At 42.7% G+C, this 21,917-nt stretch overlaps 2 protein-coding genes across 4 annotated transcripts in view; one reads left to right on the plus strand and one right to left on the minus strand.

Moving 5' to 3' along the window:
• Window positions 1-3,890, plus strand: part of ralgapa2 (Ral GTPase activating protein catalytic subunit alpha 2) — a 150,485-nt gene extending 146,595 nt beyond the window's left edge. For 2 of the 3 annotated variants that reach the window (XM_014210399.3, XM_014210401.3), the window contains one exon: window positions 214-3,890. In XM_014210399.3, coding sequence (XP_014065874.2) covers window positions 214-368 — 155 coding nt within the window. In that variant the 3' untranslated portion in view covers window positions 369-3,890. The remainder of the gene's footprint in view (window positions 1-213) is intronic. The other variant, XM_014210400.3, reaches the window with a different exon arrangement.
• Window positions 3,891-7,195: 3,305 nt separating this feature from the next.
• On the minus strand, window positions 7,196-10,031 carry insm1b (insulinoma-associated 1b). The gene has a single exon (XM_014210403.3). It carries the CDS (start codon window positions 9,508-9,510, stop codon window positions 8,092-8,094), a length of 1,419 nt encoding a protein of 472 aa, XP_014065878.1. The 5' UTR covers window positions 9,511-10,031; the 3' UTR covers window positions 7,196-8,091.
• Between the last annotated feature and the right edge of the window lie 11,886 nt (window positions 10,032-21,917).

The following is a 21,917-nucleotide window of genomic DNA, read 5'->3' on the forward strand; positions in this document are numbered from 1 at the left end:
TTGACCTTAGAGGGAGTAAGCCGTTTGGGGGACGGGGAGCGATGACATGCATGGCAGTCAGAACGTGCTGGAGTATGCCAGTCTTATCAGTGCTATGTTAGCCTGCCACGTCTCACCACTTCTCTCCATCTTTCTCCCCTCTCTCTCCCCCACTCTATCCCTTCTCTCATCCCCTCTCTCTCTCTCTCTCTCTCTCTCTCTCTCTCTGTCCAGGCTCTCTCAGCGGCAGCACGAGTGCTGAGCTCAGTGTTTCTTTAGGAACGGACCAGGCGGACCAGGTCTCCCCCACGATTCCCCGTGCCACAAAGAACAGAGTTTCCGGAAAACTCCGCCGATCAGCCAGCGCCATAAGCAAATCTTCCAACTGAGCTCTCTCTCGCCCGACCCACCTCCCAAATCTCCCCTGCTTCGTCTTTACTACAGGTCCTGCTGTGAAACCCATACCTAGCCCCTCATGACTGAAGTTTTGAGTGTGTGCATTGTTTGTTTTATATCTCGTTTAAACATATAACTGGAGCATATTGCAATTTTTTTATTTATGTGGCAGTTATTGATACTTTGATACATTTCCAATTGTTTTACTGTTAAACTGCATATTTGACCTGAAGAAGAAATGTAAGCTATTGAAGTTTGTTCCGATGTTGCTGCGTTTTCTGAAAGAATCTGATTAATATCACTTGTCAGTACAGCAATTAAATATAGACAGGGAATTGACTGAACAATCATGTCTGGTGGCTTAAAGTCCACATATCGTCAACATTTCAGAATTCCCTTTCTATGTCAAAACAAGGATCTCTATGGTTGTGACATAGAAAAGGAATATGATCACCCATATGCATTTTGGTAAGGGTCTTTCCACAAAATGAGTTCCTTTTGTACCCCCTTCATATTTTAAGTAGAAATTGTGCACCAATATTGAATTTTAAAAGCCTCTTATATTAAATGAAGTGCTCTTTAAAAGACTCCACATGGAGAATTCAATAAATCTGTTTTTCTTTCATGAATAAAGACTTGCTAAAGTGCCAAAATGCAGCGTTTTGACATTTCCCTCTGCACCCTCTGTGACCTTTCGGAAGATGTTAACCCACTTAACCCCAAAGTTTTCACCATCATTGTAAAGCCCTAGTTATTTTCTTCGTTTTAACAAAGTCATTTCTGGAGATGATCTATTTCATGCGATTCATTTTAAGTAAGAACAAAAGACATGCCACTCGTTTTAAGGTCAACCCTGCTATGTGAACTGTGATCTGAACTTTTAGTATAGTCTACGAGTAATCATTTTTTCAAAAGAAACATTGAACATGTCATAGTAAAATCATAGTGTAAAAGCAGGTTCTTGATGACCTGGTTCTCTTTTTGCCCGTTTTCTGGTGTTTTGTGGTGGAGAACTGAGCAGGTCGACATAACACATTAACCCTGTTACTCATAGATAGACAGGCTAGAAATGTTTTTTTAAATTTTATTTCTAAAATGGTGAAGCTGCATTCAATTTCCCCTCCCTGTCCCTAAACACAAGCTTCCAATCCCCCTGTCGCAAGGGGAATTATGGCTGATTTTAAGAATTTTATTTCATTTTTTTATTTAACCTTTATTTAACTGGGCAAGTCAGTTAAGAGCTCATTCTTATTTACAATGACGGCCTAGGAACAGTGGGTTAACTGCCTTGTTCAGGGTGAAATCGTCAACCCTGTTTCTTTTTTTTGGCACTTAATAGGCGCTTAATCTTTTTATTTAACCTCTTGAGATGGGAAAACTTGTTCTTTATGAACACATGTTGAATGTTCAAATTATATGAAATAAAACGTAGTTTTCTTCACCAAGTTACACTACCCAAAAGGGACTCATTTCATGGTTTTCCCATTGACTGGCACCCCCCCCCCCCCCCCTGCAATTCTGCTGTGTAAATCACTGATGATACTCTTACTGTTGACAGGATAGGATCATATTTAAGTGTGTTGTTTTGTCCTTGGCCTTGAGCCATGGAAGTCTGTTTGGACCATACTCATCCTCATGTTGTGGAGAGGTGGAAGGGCTGTGACATAGGAGGTGCTGCTCTAGCATAATGCTGCACCACACCACACACTTCCTGGTTACAGAGTGCTGTGAGCCAATGCAGTAGGAGTCTGTTTTTAATAGTTATGAACCTGGAGTGGACAATCAATGATGTCTTTCCAACCCAGAGGTGAATCGAAAACTTTTTTTTGTTTTTTTATCGCTATAAGGATCTTTTTAAATGGATTCAGTCTTCCTTTGATTTATGCAACTCTGCTGGAAATGAGAAAAGACTGCATTTCTAATTGTTTAGTGATGTTACACTGTGTAGGATTGTTTAACCTGGGTTCATAACCTGTAATCCAGTAACTTCCATCTGTCTCTTCCTCTGCCATTGTTCTCTCCTGTTGTAAAGCTAAGAATGACATTCCAATGTTCCTACAGATGGTCTTTTGCACTCACTGTCATTGATAACCTAGCAATGAATGTGTATTCTCTCTTTATTCTTGGATGTAAATTGCTTTATTTGATGTTTGTAGTGTTGTATAATGTATACATGTGTTGTTTTAGAGGAAAACGCCACCGGAGCCTCAGGTGAATCTTAACTCCATGCACTGGTGTGTGTATGCTCGTCCGTGTGTGTGTGTGTATGGCTGTGTGTATTTGTGAAGGAGCTTCTCGCAGTGCCTGTGTAATGTCTGTCCACCAAGATCCATTCCAAGACCCCTACCACTGTAAACCACTGTTAGACATCATTTGATTTATTTTGTTTCTGTTCATTGCAAGAGCAAAGAGGAGGACAGCTAGCCTTGCCTTCCTGTCTCATGTCTTTGTTCTAGAGGGAGAGACTGTTTTTTCCCCCTGTGTGACTGTAAAGGTCGATGTCTTGTCCTCCTCGTCCTCTCACACGTTTTATATGAGCAGATTGACTGGGTTTGGCCCACTTTGTTTCGTCTTTATTTGAGGAGGTGCTCTGTTCTCCTTTCTCTCTGAATTGGAATCAAATGGCACCAACTCCTCCTATTTCCCATGATGCACCCCGAGTAACCTCGTGAGGCCACAGTGGAGGGGTGGGGGGGCTGGGGAGTTAGAAGGCATACCAGCGATGTGCTCTGGCGACCCTCGTAGCAACAGGCAGGCTGGCGCTATCCTACCCACGCCTCCTCCTCCACCACAACCTGCGCTTTTGGGTTGCCATGGAAGCCAGGTGTTACGCACACATTACGAAGGGTTCCACCAGAGCTGCAACGCTGTCCCTGTCTGTTGCACTACTTTGCCTTACCTGTACATGCTCTCTTTCTTTCATTTTGTTCTGTTTTTTTGTGTCCCTTTCTTTCCCAAGCACTGATTAATAACATAGGAGGCATGAACGGAGAGTTCGTTCAGAAATAATGAAGTCCATTTTGTGAATATGAAGAATGTATGTAAATACTGACCTGAGTCAGATCAATGCTTTCACCTTCCCAATAGCCACTGTAAAGAACTACCCAGCTCTTTTTACCGATCTTCTTATGGAGTCTAGATTGTAGATTTGATGTTGTGGATGGGATCCCTGTTATATATGGGAGTAAATGGGCGTAAGGTTTGATTTGACCAGGGAAAGGATTGTGTCTTACTCAAGACTGGTTCAACTCATGTGAAGCAACAGAGTTAGTGTTAATTCTAGGTTTTGATTGAGGAATCCTGTACATTGTGTGAAATCGAGGGTTTCAGTCCTTTACCATAAATATATTAATGCCTGTAATATAGTATTTGTATAAGAGGAAGAGGGGGAAAAGGCTTGAAGATTTCATCATTACTTGTTAACATATCAAACTGTTTTTAATGACTGAAGTCATGCTATCTTTATTAGAAATGTGAAAATCAAAAACATTTCATTAAATCAATTTGAAATTCTACGTGTTCTCTGTTATTTGTTTGAGTCTATTGATTTGAATGGCTTTTTTTCATAGCAGTGGAGCGGAAGAAGAGAAAGTAAATTCAACCTTTTCCTTTAATACGGTCATTACAGAGATGGGTACTAGCCTAACCCTGTCACAGTAACGCCTATCCTCCATAAATCATCTCGTAAGAATCTGCTGCTTTGGCTGCAGTGACAGGTTGACTGTAACCTCTGGCTTTGGGGGAAGAGGGGGGTGGTCGACGGGGTGGAGGGGTGACATGATGGTGCTGTTGTCTTGGTTTTTCAACCCTGGCCCAGAAGCAGCAGCCGGGGTAACCTGACCCCCTTCCCATCTGTCCCCCTGCTGCTCCATGCAGCTCCAGGAGAGGAGGCTGGGATAATGGGCCCCCACCGAAGGTACAGGTGCAATGTCTACAGCACCTAGCCTACACTGGGAGGATTGTTAGACTTAAGACGATAATTGGTAATGTGTGTCTGTCGGTCTATCTTGCCTGATCCTGTCCCTTTAGACCGACAGTTTCAGACGGTCCATCTTGCCTGATCCTGTCCCTTTAGACCGACAGTTTCAGACGGTCCATCTTGCCTGATCCTGTCCCTTTAGACCGACAGTTTCAGACGGTCCATCTTGCCTGATCCTGTCCCTTTGGACCGTCTGAAACTGTCGGTCTATCTAGCCTGATCCTGTCCCTTTGGACCGTCTGAAACTGTCGGTCTAACTTGCCTGATCCTGTCCCTTTGGACCGTCTGAAACTGTCGGTCTATCTTGCCTGATCCTGTCCCTTTGGACTGTCTGAAACTGTCGGTCTATCTTGCCTGATCCTGTCCCTTTGGACCGTCTGAAACTGTCGGTCTATCTTCCCTGATCCTGTCCCTTTGGACCGTCTGAAACTGTCGGTCTATCTAGCCTGATCCTGTCCCTTTGGACTGTCTGAAACTGTCGGTCTATCTAGCCTGATCCTGTCCCTTTGGACTGTCTGAAACTGTCGGTCTATCTAGCCTGATCCTGTCCCTTTGGACTGTCTGAAACTGTCGGTCTATCTAGCCTGATCCTGTCCCTTTGGACTGTCTGAAACTGTCGGTCTATCTAGCCTGATCCTGTCCCTTTGGACTGTCTGAAACTGTCGGTCTATCTTCCCTGATCCTGTCCCTTTGGACCGTCTGAAACTGTCGGTCTATCTTGCCTGATCCTGTCCCTTTGGACTGTCTGAAACTGTCGGTCTATCTTGCCTGATCCTGTCCCTTTGGACCGTCTGAAACTGTCGGTCTATCTAGCCTGATCCTGTCCCTTTGGACTGTCTGAAACTGTCGGTCTATCTAGCCTGATCCTGTCCCTTTGGACTGTCTGAAACTGTCGGTCTATCTAGCCTGATCCTGTCCCTTTGGACTGTCTGAAACTGTCGGTCTATCTTCCCTGATCCTGTCCCTTTGGACCGTCTGAAACTGTCGGTCTATCTTGCCTGATCCTGTCCCTTTGGACTGTCTGAAACTGTCGGTCTATCTTGCCTGATCCTGTCCCTTTGGACCGTCTGAAACTCTCCTGCGTTTGTCTACATTATGAGATTGAATATTCACAAGTTAAGAACGGAGACTAATTGTGATCTACAGTAGGTATAAGTTCAAGACACATTGAGTATACCAAACATTAGGAACACCTTCCTAATATTGAGTTCCCCCCTCCCCCTTTTTGCACTCACAGCAGCTTCAATTCATCAGGGCATGGACTCTACAAGCTGTCGAAAGCTTTCCACAGTGATGTTGACTCCAATGCTTCCCACAGTTGTATCAAGTTGGCTGGATGTCCTTTGGGTGGTGGACCGTTCTTGATACACACGAGAAACTGTTGAGCGTAAAAAACCTTGACTCAAAGCGGTGCGCCTGGCACCTACCACCATACCTCGTTCAAAGGCACTTAAATCTTTTGTCTTGCCCATTCACCCTCTGAATGGCACGCATACACAGTTCAAGGCTTGTCTCAAGGTTAAAAAATCCTTCTTTAACCTGTCTCCTCCCCTTCATCTACACTGATTGAAGTGGATATAACAAGTGACATCAATAAGGGATCATAGCTTTCACCTGGATTCACCTGGTCAGTCTCATGGAAAGAGCAGGTGTTTATAATGTTTTGTACACTCAGTGTATGTGAACAGTCTATTTTTCACGTTGTGACATATCAAGAGTTCCACATGTCTACTGACTACTGCCTAGAGGCCTGTCCTAGTATCCACAGTCATGACCTAACAATGATCCTTACCCCCTCATTGGCTGGCTGAAGCCACACACGCGCTTCTGGAAGTTGTTACCAATCTTTCTCTTCATGGGGAGTGTATGTAAACCTGGATGTTCAGCCTACACAGTCAGGCAGCCATTTAAAAGGGGAAATCTAATCTAAAAAAATCTAAAAGACAAATCTCCATCTGATCTTGAGGTGACTTGTGTGGCCATCACCTCTTTGTCCTGAGCAATGTTCTGACCAAGCATTATGGCAATTTATGACTGGAAGCTAAGTGCTCTCTGTCTCTTCTTTATAGAAACCAAAACCAGGCTTGAGTCATCATATCAATAATACAGTGACAGTCAATTTAGGGTATCATTTCCGTTGCCTAGAAAAAATTGCTGGCATCGGATACAATCACAGTTAAATGAAACCTGAAAGGGGTCTAAGAGGAATTAGGTTGGTTTGTTTAGAGGAGTACAGTCCTTGAAAAGTCTCTGGTTGACATCAGTCACATCATTGTAAAACTGATGCATCCGAAGTGAATATGCCTGCATCAAGGCTTGAATATCCATGGTAATTAGGCTATTGTACATCCTTTACTAATTACCCACTTGAGTAGGCTTCATCGATGTTTTCTGAGCTTTCACATAGGCTGAAGATTCATACAAATAGCCAAATGAATGCTGTGAAGCTGAGAGAAATAATATATGATATTTTGTTGTGTAGGCGAAGTGCAGTGGAGAAATTGAAAGAATAAGAATGATTTTCAAGACAACTTTTTCCCCATATGCACCCATTTCCCAAAAGCCTACCGTTTAGAATTATTCGGCTGAAGATTGTGTCTTGAGTTTCTACCCAGATGGATTTCCATAATATATCGTTTACACAATAAAAATGTTATTGTTTTGTTTTTCTAAAGGACATATAATTTTTTCTGACATCCAGTTTAATGAATACTTCCCTATAGGTCCGTTTATTTTCTTGTTGTAGATATGAAGTCAGGGAGGGCAGGCAGCCCTGGGTGATGTAGTCCTAGTATTATTCAAGACAGTTTGTCAATGTCACACTATAGCAAAATAAATGGGTTCATTTTGAAAATATTTTTTTATTTCGATGGATAGATAACAGTGTACACATACAATCAAAGCGCTATAAAAGCCAACATTTAAGAAAATAAAAATGTTCATAGAAAAAGATTGCATCTAAGGTAAGAGCTTTACGTTTTACAAGAGCTGTGGAGATTGAAGATTTAGAACGGTCCACGACAATTATCACAACTCATCATTTTGACAAAACATTTGGCTACCACATGTGAACTGCCAGAATGACACAGAATAATCACACAACACAACAATAAATTACAGAATAGAATTACAAATAGAATAAATAAATAAATAAATACAAGTATTATGACGAAACAATATTGCAACAATTAATAATAAAATATGTGCCAGCATTCAAAATTAAAACAATCATTATGTTGACTTTTTTAAGGCAGTTGTACAGCAGAGTTTAGATGTGTTTAGGCTATATTCTAAAGGCATTTGTGGTTCTACTAAAAGGGAATGATTCGATATTTGTACGTTTTTAAGACAAAGTTGATAAGTCTGTCCTGTGATTCATAAGTTAGCATAAAGCTGAATGAAACAGAAATTCACAGTCTGTGAATTAAAAGGCTTTTATGAGGGAAAATGAAACAGTTCTTAGGTCTAGAAGCTATTAGGCTACTTGAGCACGTGTGCAGCTGTCCTAGAAAAATACCTTTAACAGTCAAACTAACACTTTGTTTTCTTTCAATAAACTAATTTGAGAGAAATCTCAAAATATATGCCTATTTTTTATTTCAAGAAATAGATAAGCATTCAACAACCATCTGATTGGCATGGATAGGACACCTCTCATCGAACACACAATCTAAACATCAAGTTGCCTGTCTTTCAGTAGTGTAGGCAATAAACTTGTTTTCCAACGCTCCCTTTGCTCAGCAAGCCGGGCGCACGGGCATTTGAAGCAGGATCACCTGCCTATTTTCCGACGGATGACATTTGTTGATGTGCCTCGTGAGTCCCGGTGAGCTGTAGAAAGTGGCAGAGCAGTACTTGCAGGAATACACCTGGGAGGAGTGCATGAGACGCAGGTGTCTCTCCTGGCTGGCCCTGTTGGGGAAATTCTCCCCGCAAACGGGGCAGAGAAGGCAGTCCACGGGGCTTAGATTCAGGGGACTTTGGTTTGTATTTTCCTCTGAGGATAAGGACACTGGCACCTGCTCTTCCAATCTGTCGCTGGTTTGAAACGCGTGGTCCTCGAACATTTTATTCTGCAAGGCTTGGTGTCCCAGGATGTGTTTTCTTAGGTATGCTTGGCGCTTAAACCTCTTCCCACAGTATTGGCAGTTGTATAAACCGTCTTCTGAGCCCGATTCAGACATACCCGGGCTGGGGGTGTCTCTGTCACTCAGAAGGTCGATTCTTGGGTCTTTGGCTTCCTCTGGGGTGGACTTGACACTGGGGGGAATTTTGGCGATTTCAGATTTGATGCTCGGGGTAGATGGTATCCCGGCTGCACTCTGCGCTCTCGGTTTGTGCCAGCGCCGGTGAGAGGCGAGGTTAGCCGGGCAGCTGAACATCTTATCACACTCAGGACACCTGTACTCAACTCTCACTATCCTAGAGCACTTGTGCTGGGCCAAAGAAAATGGATCAGCGTATGCTTCCTTACACAATTGACAGACAAACTCTCCTAAAGGCTTCCCACCTGCCGATGTCTGCGTTCTGGGTTTAAAGTCGACAGGAGCCTCTTTGATTTTCAGACCAAGTACCGGAGACGTTGTCATTTCGTCTTCAAAATTCAGTTTTCTGATGGCTTTGGGTTTTTTGGAGGCAGGTTTGCTCTTGCGCTCAGTGTCGGATGCGGGCCTCTTAGTACCGCCCCTGATGGCTGTAACAGGGATCCTGCTGGTTGTGCCGCTGCGGTTGCTGTTGCTGGTGCCTATTTTCAAATCCACCGGGGCGAACAGGAGATGATCTAAACTGCTGAGGGAGGCGGGTGTCGGGAATGATTCAGCAGAAATTGGCGAACCTAGATTAAAACTTCTCCCGTAATATCTCCTCTCGTGGTCCTTGCTGATGGGCCTGGTGGGGCTGTAGAGGGCTTGGTACACCGCCTCCTGGTTGCCAAACGGAACCCCTTTAGCATCAAGACTGGGGACCGGGGCGTCTGCTGCGATGTCTGGTGATGGAGCTGCGCGGTCCGGACTGGACGCAATAGAGACGGGCGGAGATGAGTCCACCTGACTCTGAAAGGCTGGGATGTGATGCTCCTGCTCATATTCATCTATACGAGTCCTGTAGGAAACATGCGCTGATTTCTTGTTTCTTTTTACCAGGAATCCTTTGGGCATCTTTGCGAATGATAGAAAGGCACTTTGGAGAGGTGGGCGAAGGCTCGGATGATATCCAGGTTTGTGAAATTACAGTCACGCCAGGAGCCTCGGTTGCTAACTTATATTTTCGCTAAGCTATTGATCTCTGTGTTGCTGAAATGTTTTCGTCTCCAATGCATAGCTGCACTCTTTTTATGCCAGAATGGTGCTATTGTTCTCGCCCCTTGTTGCCGCATCCTCAACCAATCAGACGAAACGAAGATCCCAGTGGATTTGGATGTGGGAGGGTTCAAAGCCTGCGTTTGGTGGATTTCGTTGAAGGATGTGCAGATAGCTTAGCAGATGTACTTGCGGTTTATTACATTAATGTGTGCGCTCGGCCACTCCCCGACAGAGGCACACGCCGGGCCCTCCTCCTTTTACGGTTTGATGGTTCTCTATACAAATACACACGTGCCACGGCTTTGTGCCTCTCCTTTGGGGGCCACGGAGCTGCCAAAAGGAAATGTCCGTCACTGCCACAATCATCAGAATTGTGAATTAAGACGGGGACTGGACTGGAGAGGGGTCTGGTTGAGAAGGCAACAAAGACGTTGCAAGAGGTTATTTTCATTAATAGAATAAAAGACAACAAAATGAAAATCTAAAAACTTGGGCAGCAAGTGATGTCAGTGGCGATTGTAAAGCAATGGTGTGTGTGACATTGGTATAAGGCCCTATCTTCGAAAATTCGATAAGCAGTGTTATTATTTTACACAAACAATGCAAGACTTCTTGAAAATAAACATTATTTGGTACGAATGTATTTATTTGCGCACGCGTCTGTCTCGGCAGTTTAACTGGAGTTATAAATCAGACATCTCACTATAAGTAATAAGAACGGTTCTGGTCATGGTACACAATAGCCACGGGAACGACTGCCCACGCTTTTGTTTGAAAGGCAAATTGACCCCTTCACTGTGAAATAGGACTCACCGCCAATCTGTCCCTGAGATAGGCGTGTGCTGTGTGTAATCACTGCCCGAGCGCGCCCAGTGTTGCTCTGTATGGAATGTGATATGGATGTCATGTGCAACGATAAAACATTTTCATGTCTCTAAAAATATCCTTTTACAAACTGTTTTTGTTTGATAAGGTTACGTTCTTGTTGGAAAAAAAATCCATACATCTGTATCCTAGTATTATTCATTTTGTGAAATAATAGTTGGTTTTCAAAGTTTTACTCTGAAGTTTACATTTGGAATTAATATATCGTCTACCGTCTTCAAATCAGGATTGGTTTGATGTTTTTAATTTAGGCACTTTAAGTTGCATGTAGGCTATTATAAAACACTTTCAGATAATCAGAAAGTCTTGCATGTTTCCTATTCTTTGAAAATGTATTTCCAAAGGATATGTAAATTGAGCATTTTCATACTGTGTTTTGTAGTCAGGGTTATTTCTGATCATTTATTGTCAGTTTTGTGCATACATTACATTTAAATGTAGGCCTATACAATTTTACAGCCATCAAGTTCAGAGAGTACGCTATATGCATACAAGGTCGATCATCTACGATTATTTTTGTCTCGTAGGCCTCGAATTATGGTTGCCTGCGTTTTATAATAATATATTTAGATGAGCGTGCATGCGTCACTTGGCAGAGCGTGCTTTCTTTTTCTCTGCGTGGGGAAGCAAGGCAAGAATAATCTCCATCATCGGGTAGGCCTATTGTTCTCCTAATTTGCATAAAGCTGCTGTATGACCAAGTCAAATAATTACACCATCCTTAGTTGAAACATGCGCCTTTTGAATGGATGGCTCTGTTCTCATGCGCTTTCGCGTGTTTGAATGCAAACCGTTAGCTTTGTGCAATTCACATTTTGTCTCTCTTAAATTATACATATATAGCAACTTCTTTCTACATTAACAAGTTTAAAACGAGTTTTCTCCCCTTATCAGGCCATAGTGTTATAAAAATGTGAAATAGTCAACAAATATATAGGTCTAGGCTACTGGCCAGTCACATTATAGGCCCACGTAGGCCTACAACCGTTCATGAATCTGCCCTTATACAGTTGAAGTCGGAAGTTTACATACACCTTAGCCAAATAAATTTAAACTCCGTTTTTCACAATTGCTGACATTTAAACATTTCCTGTCAGTTAGGATCACCACTTTATTTTAAGAATGTGAAATGTCAGAATAATAGTAGAGAGAATGATTTATTTCAGATTTTATTTCTTTCATCACATTCCCAGTGGGTCAAAAGTTTACATACACTCAATTAGTATTTGGTAGCATTGCCTTTAAATTGTTTAACTTGGGTCAAACGTTTCGGGTAGCCTTCCACAAGCTTCCCACAATAAGTTGGGTGAATTTTGGCCCATTCCTCCTGACAGAGCTGGTGTAACTGAGTCAGGTTTGTAGGCCTTCTTGCTCGCACATGCTTTTTCAGTTCTGCCAATAAATGTTCTATAGGATTGAGGTCAGGGCTTTGTGATGGCCACTCCAATACCTTGACTTTGTTGTCCTTAAGTCATTTTGCCACAACTTTGGAAGTATGCTTGGGGTCATTGTCCATTTGGAAGACCCAAGCTTTAACTTCCTGACTGATGTCTTGAGATGTTGCTTCAATATATCCACATAATTTTCCTACCTCATGATGCCATCTATTTTGTGAAGTGCACCAGTCCCTCCTGCAGAAAAGCACACCCACAACATCATGCTTCCCGGTTGGGATGGTGTTCTTTGGCTATTCAAGCCTCCCCCTTTTTCCTCCAAACATAACGATGGTCATTATGGCCAAACAGTTATATTTTTGTTTCATCAGACCAGAGGACATTTCTCCAAAAAGTACAATCTTTGTCCCCATGTGCAGTTGCAAACCGTAGTCTGGCTTTTTTATGTCGGTTTTGGAGCAGTGGCTTCTTCCTTGCTGAGCGGCCTTTCAGGTTATGTCGATATAGGACTCGTTTTACTGTGGATATAGATACTTTTGTACCTGTTTCCTCCAGCATCTTCACAAGGTCCATTGCAGTTGTTCTGAGATTGATTTACACTTTTCGCACCAAAGTACGTTCATTTCTAGGAGACAGAACGCATCTCCTTCCTTAGAGGTATGATGGCTGCGTGGTTCCAGTTTATACTTGCATACTATTGTTTGTACAGATGAACATGGTACCTTCAGGTGTTTGGAAATTGCTCCCAAGGATGAACCAGACTTGTGGAGGTCTACAATTTGTTTTCTGAGGTCTTGGCTGATTTCTTTTGATTTTCCCATGATGTCAAGCAAAGAGTCACTGAGTTTGAAGGTAGGCCTTGAAATAAATCCACAGGTACACCTCCAATTGACTCAAATTATGTCAATTAGCCTATCAGAAGCTTCTAAAGCCTTGACATCATTTTCTGAAATTTTCGAAGCTGTTTAAAGGCACAGTCAATTTAGTGTATGTAAACTTCTGACCCACTGGAATTGTGATACAGTGAATTATAAGTGAAATAATCTGTCTGTAAACAATTGCTAGAAAAATTACTTGTGTCATGCACAAAGTAGATGGCCTAACCGACTTGCCAAAACTATAGTTTGTTAACAAGAAATTTGTGGAGTGGTTGAAAAACGAGTTTAATGACTCCAACCTAAGTGTACGACTTCAACTGTATATATTTGGGCTATAGTCCGTGTTTGTTCGACAGCGTTTTTGCTGGCAGTTATATTATTCGTGGTTCGTGGAGCTACACGCTTTGATGGCATTTTAAGGAGTTCCTCTCTCCCCCGTGATAATTTCTAAGAGCGCGTGGGCCAGTATGTTGGGGTTTCAGCGGATGCATGTGCGTGTTTGCTCAGTGGCGCGTGTTGCCCTGCAAGAGTGGAAGCACTGAAGGATCGGCGCATCATTAGCATACAGCTGCCTTTCCATCCATCCATAAAGTAAACTTCATCCGCCCCTAAATAGACTTTATTTTTGGAGCCTTGAGCCCTACGCCACAACATCACTGGCCTGCTTTAATGTTGGAAAGGTGGTCTTCTCTCTGAATGTCAAAGAATGTTTAGTGATGTGGGGAACATTCATGTCCAGAGTTCTGCTTGTTAGTGCTGCTCTTTTGATTGACTGATGTAGGCCTATTTAACAAAACATAATTCCCTAATGTGCTGCAGGTGGCAACATTTATAAATTACACGAAAGTTAAATATCAAACATTGTATGCCACTTTTGTACAGCATGATGATACAGGCCTACAGCATTTACTCAGAATGAACCTATTTATGAGTTAATTCAATTCAGACTCAGCTCACAGTCTGCCTATTTTATTGCACCACCTACAGGTGAAATTAGGATGCAGAAATTGAAGGAAGGGGGATCAATCCCTGAATAACTGTTGGCTCCCTTTCTGGTCGAATCCTTTTGGGTTGCCAGATATGAAACAGAATATAAAAAGATCGCAAAAACTCTATCAAACCATATTTCTCTTTAAGATAAATAACACCCTCTTAGGCCTCACTCCCTCCTATCTGAGATATCTACTGCAGTCCTCATCCTCCACATACAACACCCATTCTGCCAGACACATTCTGTTAAAAGTCTCCAAAGCACACACATCCCTGGGTCGCTCCTCTTTTCAGTTCGCTGCAGCTAGCGACTGGAACGAGCTGCAACAAACACTCAAACTGGACAGTTTTATCTCAATCCCTTCATTCAAAGACTCAATCATGGACACTCTTACTGACAGTTGTGGCTGCTTTGTGTGATGTATTGTTGTCTCTACCTTCTTGCCCTTTGTGCTGTTGTCTGTGCCAAATAATGTTTGTACCATGTTTTGTGCTGCTAGCATGTTATGTTGCTACCATGCAGTGTTGTCGTGTGTTGCTGCCTTGCTATGTTGTTGTCTTAGGTCTCTCCTTATGTAGTGTTTTGTTGTCTCTTGTTGTGATGTGGGTTTTGTCCTATATTTATATTGTATTTATTTTTATTTTTAATCCCAGGCTCCCGTCCCAACAGGAGGCCTTTTGCCTTTTTCTAGGCCGTCATTGTAAATAAGAATTTGTTCTTAACTGACTTGCCTAGTTAAATAAAGGATAAATATAAAATAAATCAATGATCCCTGAGATATCCATTTCACCTATTCAGCTAGCCCACTGTCTGAATCTCACCCACCCCCATCCTGTTAGAATGCTCAAAGGATGTCACTGTAATTTACGCTCATCATGACATGGGCTCCATGAATGGCATTGTCAATCAATGATTGTAATAGTTGAGCTGTAGGGCCATTGTGCTTGTGTGTAATCTGTTAGGGAGAATCCATTCAGCATCAAGGACAGGGCCAGTGAGGAATCTAGATTTAATCAGGGACTGGGGGTTTCTAAGAACCAGGGCAGCAATTCTTATAGACTTTGTCTCCTTGCAGGTGGACAACATGTCTGTCCGACATTTGACCTATTAGATCCTGAAACAATATTTATGAAATCATTGTTTTTTCTACAATATTTTACGATATACAGTACCGGTCAAAGGTTTGGACACACCTACTCATTCAAGGGTTTTTCTTTATTTGTACTATTTTATACATTGTAGAATAATAGTGAAGACATCAAAACTATGAAATAACACATATGGAATCATGTAGTAACCCCAAAAAATGTTAAACAAATCCAAATATATTTTTTATTCTTCAAAGTAGTCACCCTTTGCCTTGATGACAGCTTTTCACACTCTTAGCATTCTCTCAACCAGCTTCATGAGGAATGCTTTTCCAACAGTCGTGAAGGAGTTCCCACATATGCTGAGCACTTGTTGGCTGTTTTTCATTCACTCTGCGGTCCAACTCATCCCAAACCATTTCAATTGGGTTGAGGCCGGTTGATTGTGGAGGCCAGGTCATCTGATGCAGCACTCCATCACTCTCCTTCTTGGTCAAATAGCCCCTACACAGCCTGGAGGTGTGTTGGGTCATTGTCCTGTTGAAAAACAAATGATAGTTCCACTAAGCGCAAACCAGATTGGATGGCGTATCGCTGCAGAATGCTGTGGTAGCCATGTTGGTTAAGTGTGCCTTGAATTCTAAATAAATCCCAGACAGAGTAACCAGCAAAGCACCACCACACCATCACACCTCCTCCTCCATTGCTTCACGATGGGAACCACACATGTGGAGGTCATCCGTTCACCTACTCTGCATCTCACAAACACACGGCGGTTGGAACCAAAAATCTCCAATTTGGACTCATCAGACCAAAGGACAAATTTCCACCGCTCTAATGCCCTTTGCTCGTATTTCTTGGCCCAAGCAAGTCTCTTCTTACTATTGGTGTCCTTTAGTAGTGGTTTCTTTGCAGCAATTCAACCATGAAGGCCTGATTCACGCAGTCTCCTCTGAACAGTTGATGTTGAGATGTGTCTGTCACTTGAACTCTGTGAAGTATTTATTTAGGCTGCAATTTCTGAGGCTAGAAACTCTAATGAACTCATCCTCTGCAGCAGAAGTAACTGGGAGCCAGTTTCATCATAGTGCTTGATGGTTTTTGCGACTGCACTTGAAGAAACTTTCAAAGTTCTTGACATTTTCCAGATTGACTGACCTTCATGTCTTAAAGTAATGATGGGCTGTCTTTTCTCTTTGCTTATTTGAGCTGTTCTTGCCATAATATGGACTTGGTTTTTTACCAAATAGGGCTATCTTCTGTATACCATCCTTACCTTGTCACAACACAACTGATTGGCTCAAACACATTAAGAAGGAAATAAATTCCATAAATTAAATTTAACAAGGCACACATGTTAATTGAAATGCATTCCAGGTGACTACCTCATGAAGCTGGTTGAGAGAAAGCCAAGAGTGTGCAAAGCTGTCATCAAGGTAAAGGGTAGCTACTTTGAAGAATCTAAAATGTAAAATATATTTTGATTTGTACAATACTTTTTTTGGTTACAACATGATTCCATATGTGTTACTTCATAGTTTTGATGTCTTCAATATTATTCTACAATGTAGAAAATAGTAAAAAATAAAGAAAAACCTTTCAATGAGTAGTTGTGTCCAAACTTTTGACTGGTACTGTACAAATATCTGAATTGTACACTGATTTCCTAAATAACACCTTCCAAATACTGAGTTTTGCCTTCAGAACATTCTCAATTCATTGGGGCATGCTCTACAAGCTGTTGAAAGAGTTCCACGGGGATGCTGGCCCATGTTAACTCCAATCAAGTTGGCTGGATGTCCGTTGAGTGGTGGACCATTCTTGATACACACAGGAAATTGTTGAGCGTGAAAAACCCAGCAGCGTTGCTGTTCTCGACACACTCAAACCAGAGCGCCTGGCACTTACTACTATACCCTGTTTAAAGGTACCTAAATCTTTTGTCTTGCCCATTCAGCCTCAGAATGACACACACAAACACAATCCATGTCTCAATTGTCAAGGCTTAATAATCCTTCTTTAACCCCTCCTCCCCTTAGCTAGTATATGGAAATGGTTCCCTGAAACATGATGTCTCCAAGCCCTGGGGCATATTAAATTCACTCATCTGAAACTTCCGAGAGCTGCTCAGAAATCTCTCCAGTCCGTTGGTTGTGTTCCACCAGAGCCTCCTGTCACCAAGCATGCCCTGGAATGTTCAATTGTTAAATGCTAATTCACCTCAGAGCCATGGAGGTGGATAAAGTGATTGTTCTATCTGGGCTGGTTAAAATGTAATGCCCTGTCTCTCTCCTCAGTGTTCACCTCTGTCATTCCACACATTCCTTTTCTCTATTCATGAGCGAACCACAAAGAGCAAGTGGTGCGTCTGCTGTGTTACACATAATAAGGACAGCAGGCGCCAAGCTCCCCACTGCAGGTTTTCTCTCTGCTACAGCTCATTCAATTATCTGACAAGAGTTCTTTGAGACAGAGCTGCACTATGGGGGTGCAGAGGGGGAAATTGAGGTACAGACGTGTGGAGACACACACACACACACACACACACACACACACACACACACACACACACACACACACACACACACACACACCACACACAATCCAACCATTATCCAAATGCATTTTGAAACAACAAACACGCTGATTTTCTTCCCTGGTGGATTCTATTAACAGATGTTTACTCATGACTCTAGATGTTATTGTCTGTAGTGCGGCAGCATGGTGACCTAGTGGATTTTTTTTGTTTGTTTTAACGGCTGTGTATTTCTTTTTCTTTAAGATCAGAACGTAAGGTGAGGTCAATTTACACCCCAGGTCATGAACAACCAACCATAATGACCGTAGTGACTCAATGTACAGAAATGAAACTAGAAACATCGCTCAAATAGATTATTTTATGAGGTCACCATTATCTTGATGAAACTGCTGAAGACAGAGGCATCGTCAAGAAAAAGCAAGAAAGATGGCCGCTCAGAAACCTAATGAGCCACATCCTCCCTCGATTGACAAATGGAGCCCTCAGCACTTTATCTTACATTCTCTATTTTCTTGTGAACCATACATCAACCAACATCCCCTTTCATAACCTGCCAGAGAATCAGGTCACAGCTTACCTACCCCACTGAAGTTCAAATTTAAAATAGTTAAGGTAAGGGTTAAGGTTAGGCTTAGAGTTAGAGTTAGGGTTGGGTAAGGGTTAGGGTTAGAATAGGGGTTCAGGTTAGGGTTAGGGTTTAGGGTATTTTGACCAATCACATCAGAACGCAGCCTATAAGTATGAATGTATGTATGTCATCATTATTAAAGTGACCAGTGATTCCATATCTATGTACATGGGGCAGCAGCCTCTAAGGTGCAGGGTTTAGTACCCGGGTTGTAGCTGGCTAGTGATGGCTAGTCATGGCCTTGAGATAGAAGCTGTTTTTCAGTCTTTCGGTCCCAGCTTTGATGCACCTGTACTGACCTCGCCTTCTGGAAAATAGCGGGGTGAACAGGCCGTGGCTCGGGTAGTTGATGTCCTTGATGATCTTTTTGGCCTTCCTGTGACATTGGGTGGTGTAGGTGTCCTGGAGGGCAGGCAGTGTGCCCCCGGTGATGCGTTGGGCAGACTGCACCACCCTCTGGAGAACCCTGTGGCATATTCACCTATGCCTTGTTTGCAATGTTTTGATCGATATCAGAAACTGTTGGTATTAGTTTGCGCTTTGGCCTGAGACACCCACCAAGCTGTTAAAGGCTAGAGTAAAGGATGTCACTTCAGAACCCTCTGGATGGAGAGCGGCACTGTGGTAGCTGTCCATGGTGCTGTATCTTAACTCATGACTTAGAATGCGGGTAGATGGGATGAAGAAGACATGACTGGGTGTGTGTTGTAGGATAACCTGAGGTCAGTTAGTCAAATCCATTTAATTTATCCTTTGGTGATTATTAGGCTTTCTTCTACTCAGAATACCTAGCATTCATTTGTCATTATGATTTACAGAGGGGAAAACCCTTATATCAAAGAAGCCTAAATGACTTCTGCGGCTAAGAAACGTATGAATGTTTCATGTTAATTAAAGTTTGTACTAATGTATCAATGTGATGATTTATTCAGCTGCTTTGTCATGAATCACTTGTATATCTGTTACAAACGTGTCATCCTTTGTTAATTCATTTATTTTTCCAGTAAGATGTTTTTCAATGCATGAGAAATGCACCAATTAGATGGAATAATTTGAGACTCAAGACAGTCCTGACGTATACACAACATATACACAACATATACACAACATATACACTCACACAAAAATGACCGTGTGGGATGAGTTTTGAATGTCACATTTCGCAAAGCTTGTCCAAAATGGACACACTCCTGATTTAGATGGCATAATTAGCATTCTTCTTTGATTATTAAATGATCCCCGTAATTAGTCACTATAATGGGGTTAATCAGACTCTGCTCATCACACTTATTTTCTCCCAGAAAAAAAAGACTTAATTAATTATATCAATCTTTTCATCAGCAAGGGTACCATACCTCCCTCCGAAATTAATATCATGTTGTAAATGGAAGTAAGGAGCAGGCCGGATCCAGACAGATGAAAGATTCCTCTCATGTTAATTAAGTCCTAATTATGCAGTGGGAGTTGGGACCCGTTTGCATAATAAACTAGATGAGATCAGTCATGGAGTGGCCTGTGGAGTTGCCACGCAGACGCACCCTCTGGATGCTCCGAGACCATCTCCACCCCTCTACCCCTACTGCCTCCACCACCTACCCCTGTACTCTGTGACCCTGTAGAGAGGCCTGTCAGGCAGCTGGGAGTGATGAAAATGTTAGCATGGAGCTTACCGGTTCAGCTAGTTGGGCTTCTGCTAGTATTAGGTAGGGTCAACGAACCTGTAGGATCTTAATAATGTACATACAGTATAGATGTGTTTCAATATGTCTTGAGTGACTTGACGTCCTCCTTTAAAACAATGCACCATTCTGGGTACAGGGTGGTGAACCTTATTGTCCCACCTAATCACAAACAACCTGTATGCATTTGCCAGAGGATTAAAATACCCCAATACTGCATGCACTGGAGGCCGGCTGTGGCTGAAATAAACTCTGTACCTCGTAATTGTGTGGTAATCACTGCCATTCTGTAGTGTATGGACTTAGGTTCCTTGAGCTGATTTGCTCCATACCCTCAATAATCAAGTGTTGTGTGATTGGAGTCCACAGTCATGCGTTGCCCTCCATGGCCGAGTGGGATTACAAAGAGTATGATTAGTTAATCAAATCAAGATCCCCCATTCTCTAGATTTCTGTCCTTTCTATGTTTGTGTGTACACCTTATCTAAATGGAAATTATACTGCATTGCACTTCAGGGAGGATGAATCTGCATGTGAATGATGATAGTTGGCAACAGACAGTGGTGAATATATGATAGGATCTTTCACTCTCAATCATTGTGTTACGGCATCATCATCCTATAGTTTAACTATGCAATTATCCATGTTATTCACAACTGAGGACTCAATCAATGGTCAAGCAAATCATAATTTATGAGAAAAACTGCTCTTCAAATGTATGTAATGATTCACAAGACAGAAAAGTGCAATACTTGCAATAAGCCAAAAGATAGGGCCATTTGTAATTTTAAGAACATCAAATAGCATGTGAAAGACACAATAGGCTGGCACAATACTCAGCTCAGGAAAATCATGTTCATTCTATTGTATTGGTGTGTACCCCTGGGGTTCAGGACAGACTGTGGCGTCCAGGAGAAGAGGCAACTATGTCAACAGATAAATGGGGTTCTGTCCGGGGCCTTCTGATATTTCCTTCCAGGGGCAGCTAACTTGACCTGAGCACCATGCCTGGGACCAGCTCTATTATCTACCAATGACAGAAGCCCATTGTGAGAGCGTCTTTACCAAGAAGATACAGGGCCGTGGATGCCCCCATCCATCTCTGTCCCGGGGTCGATTGATTGTGACGTGGGGTAGGGGGGATTCCATTCTGATGACTGATGGGAGGACCCCTTTGACTCTCAGCACATGGTGAGCAGAGGCAGGGGTATGATGAGGGGTCAGGGCAGCTGGTGGGGGTAACAGGGGTTGGATAGGGGGTGGGGGTTGCCGGTATCACAAGATCGAGGGGTGCCTGGACAAAGCACCCCAGCCAACCCCCTGAGTCTATCAGCCACCCCATCCATCACCCGCTCGCTTTGTGATTAGCCTAGCGTCCGCTAATCGTTTCATCATCAGAGGGATATAATGGTGATGACAACAGACGCAGGCTGACAGTGAGGCCCTGCTAGGAGTGTCAGTCCACGGGTCCCTAAGTGCCCGCAAGATGCCGTATGCCAGCAGGCCAGCTGTATTAAATATGTGTCCCTGTGTGCTTTCTTCCTGGGGCTTCTAGCAACTGAGAGTCAGCGCTGCAGCCACCACTGAAGGTGTATTCATGACCAGATAGGTCATACGGTATTGTGTTTGAAGAGTGGTTAATGGTTACACAAGGAAGAGGCCGACATAGGTATCTATTGAGTTTGGCTATTCTGAAATGAACACCTGCCTTGTTCAGTAATAACTACTGAACCATTGCCATGGTGTTTTTGAGTTTCCCATGAATATAACATTTCATTGAAAATCAATTTCCATACACAACATTAGGAAAATGAAATAAAGATGATCTCTAAATCTCATTACACATGAGCAGTGTTCCAGCTTGTCTCCTCCTCGTCCTCCAGTACTCCCAGAAATCTGCCAGCGAGAGTATGATATAAGAGTTAACCAGCGGAGAGAGGATGCCTTTGGAAGGCTGTTAAACACAGCCTCGCTCCACTGGCCTGCTCCAGCAGCTTAGCACCCTAATCAGCCTGAGAGGCCCTTATGACAAGCTCTGGAGCTCCACGCGGAATACGGTGTTGCTGGAGGGATGTGGGGATACATATGAGATAACATTGGGCGAGGCTAGGCATTTTCCCCCGACTTCATGACCAGAAAAAACTCTGGGTTCTAGTTGCAAATCAAGTGTCATTCATCTAT

Source organism: Salmo salar, chromosome 09, assembly GCF_965601325.2.
Source record: "Salmo salar chromosome 09, fSalSal1, whole genome shotgun sequence".
Lineage (NCBI taxonomy): Eukaryota > Metazoa > Chordata > Actinopteri > Salmoniformes > Salmonidae > Salmo > Salmo salar.

Bases quoted from the DNA above. Each gene is read 5' to 3' on its own strand.
- insm1b (XM_014210403.3), bottom strand. From the start codon at position 9,510: ATGCCCAAAGGATTCCTGGTAAAAAGAAACAAGAAATCAGCGCATGTT.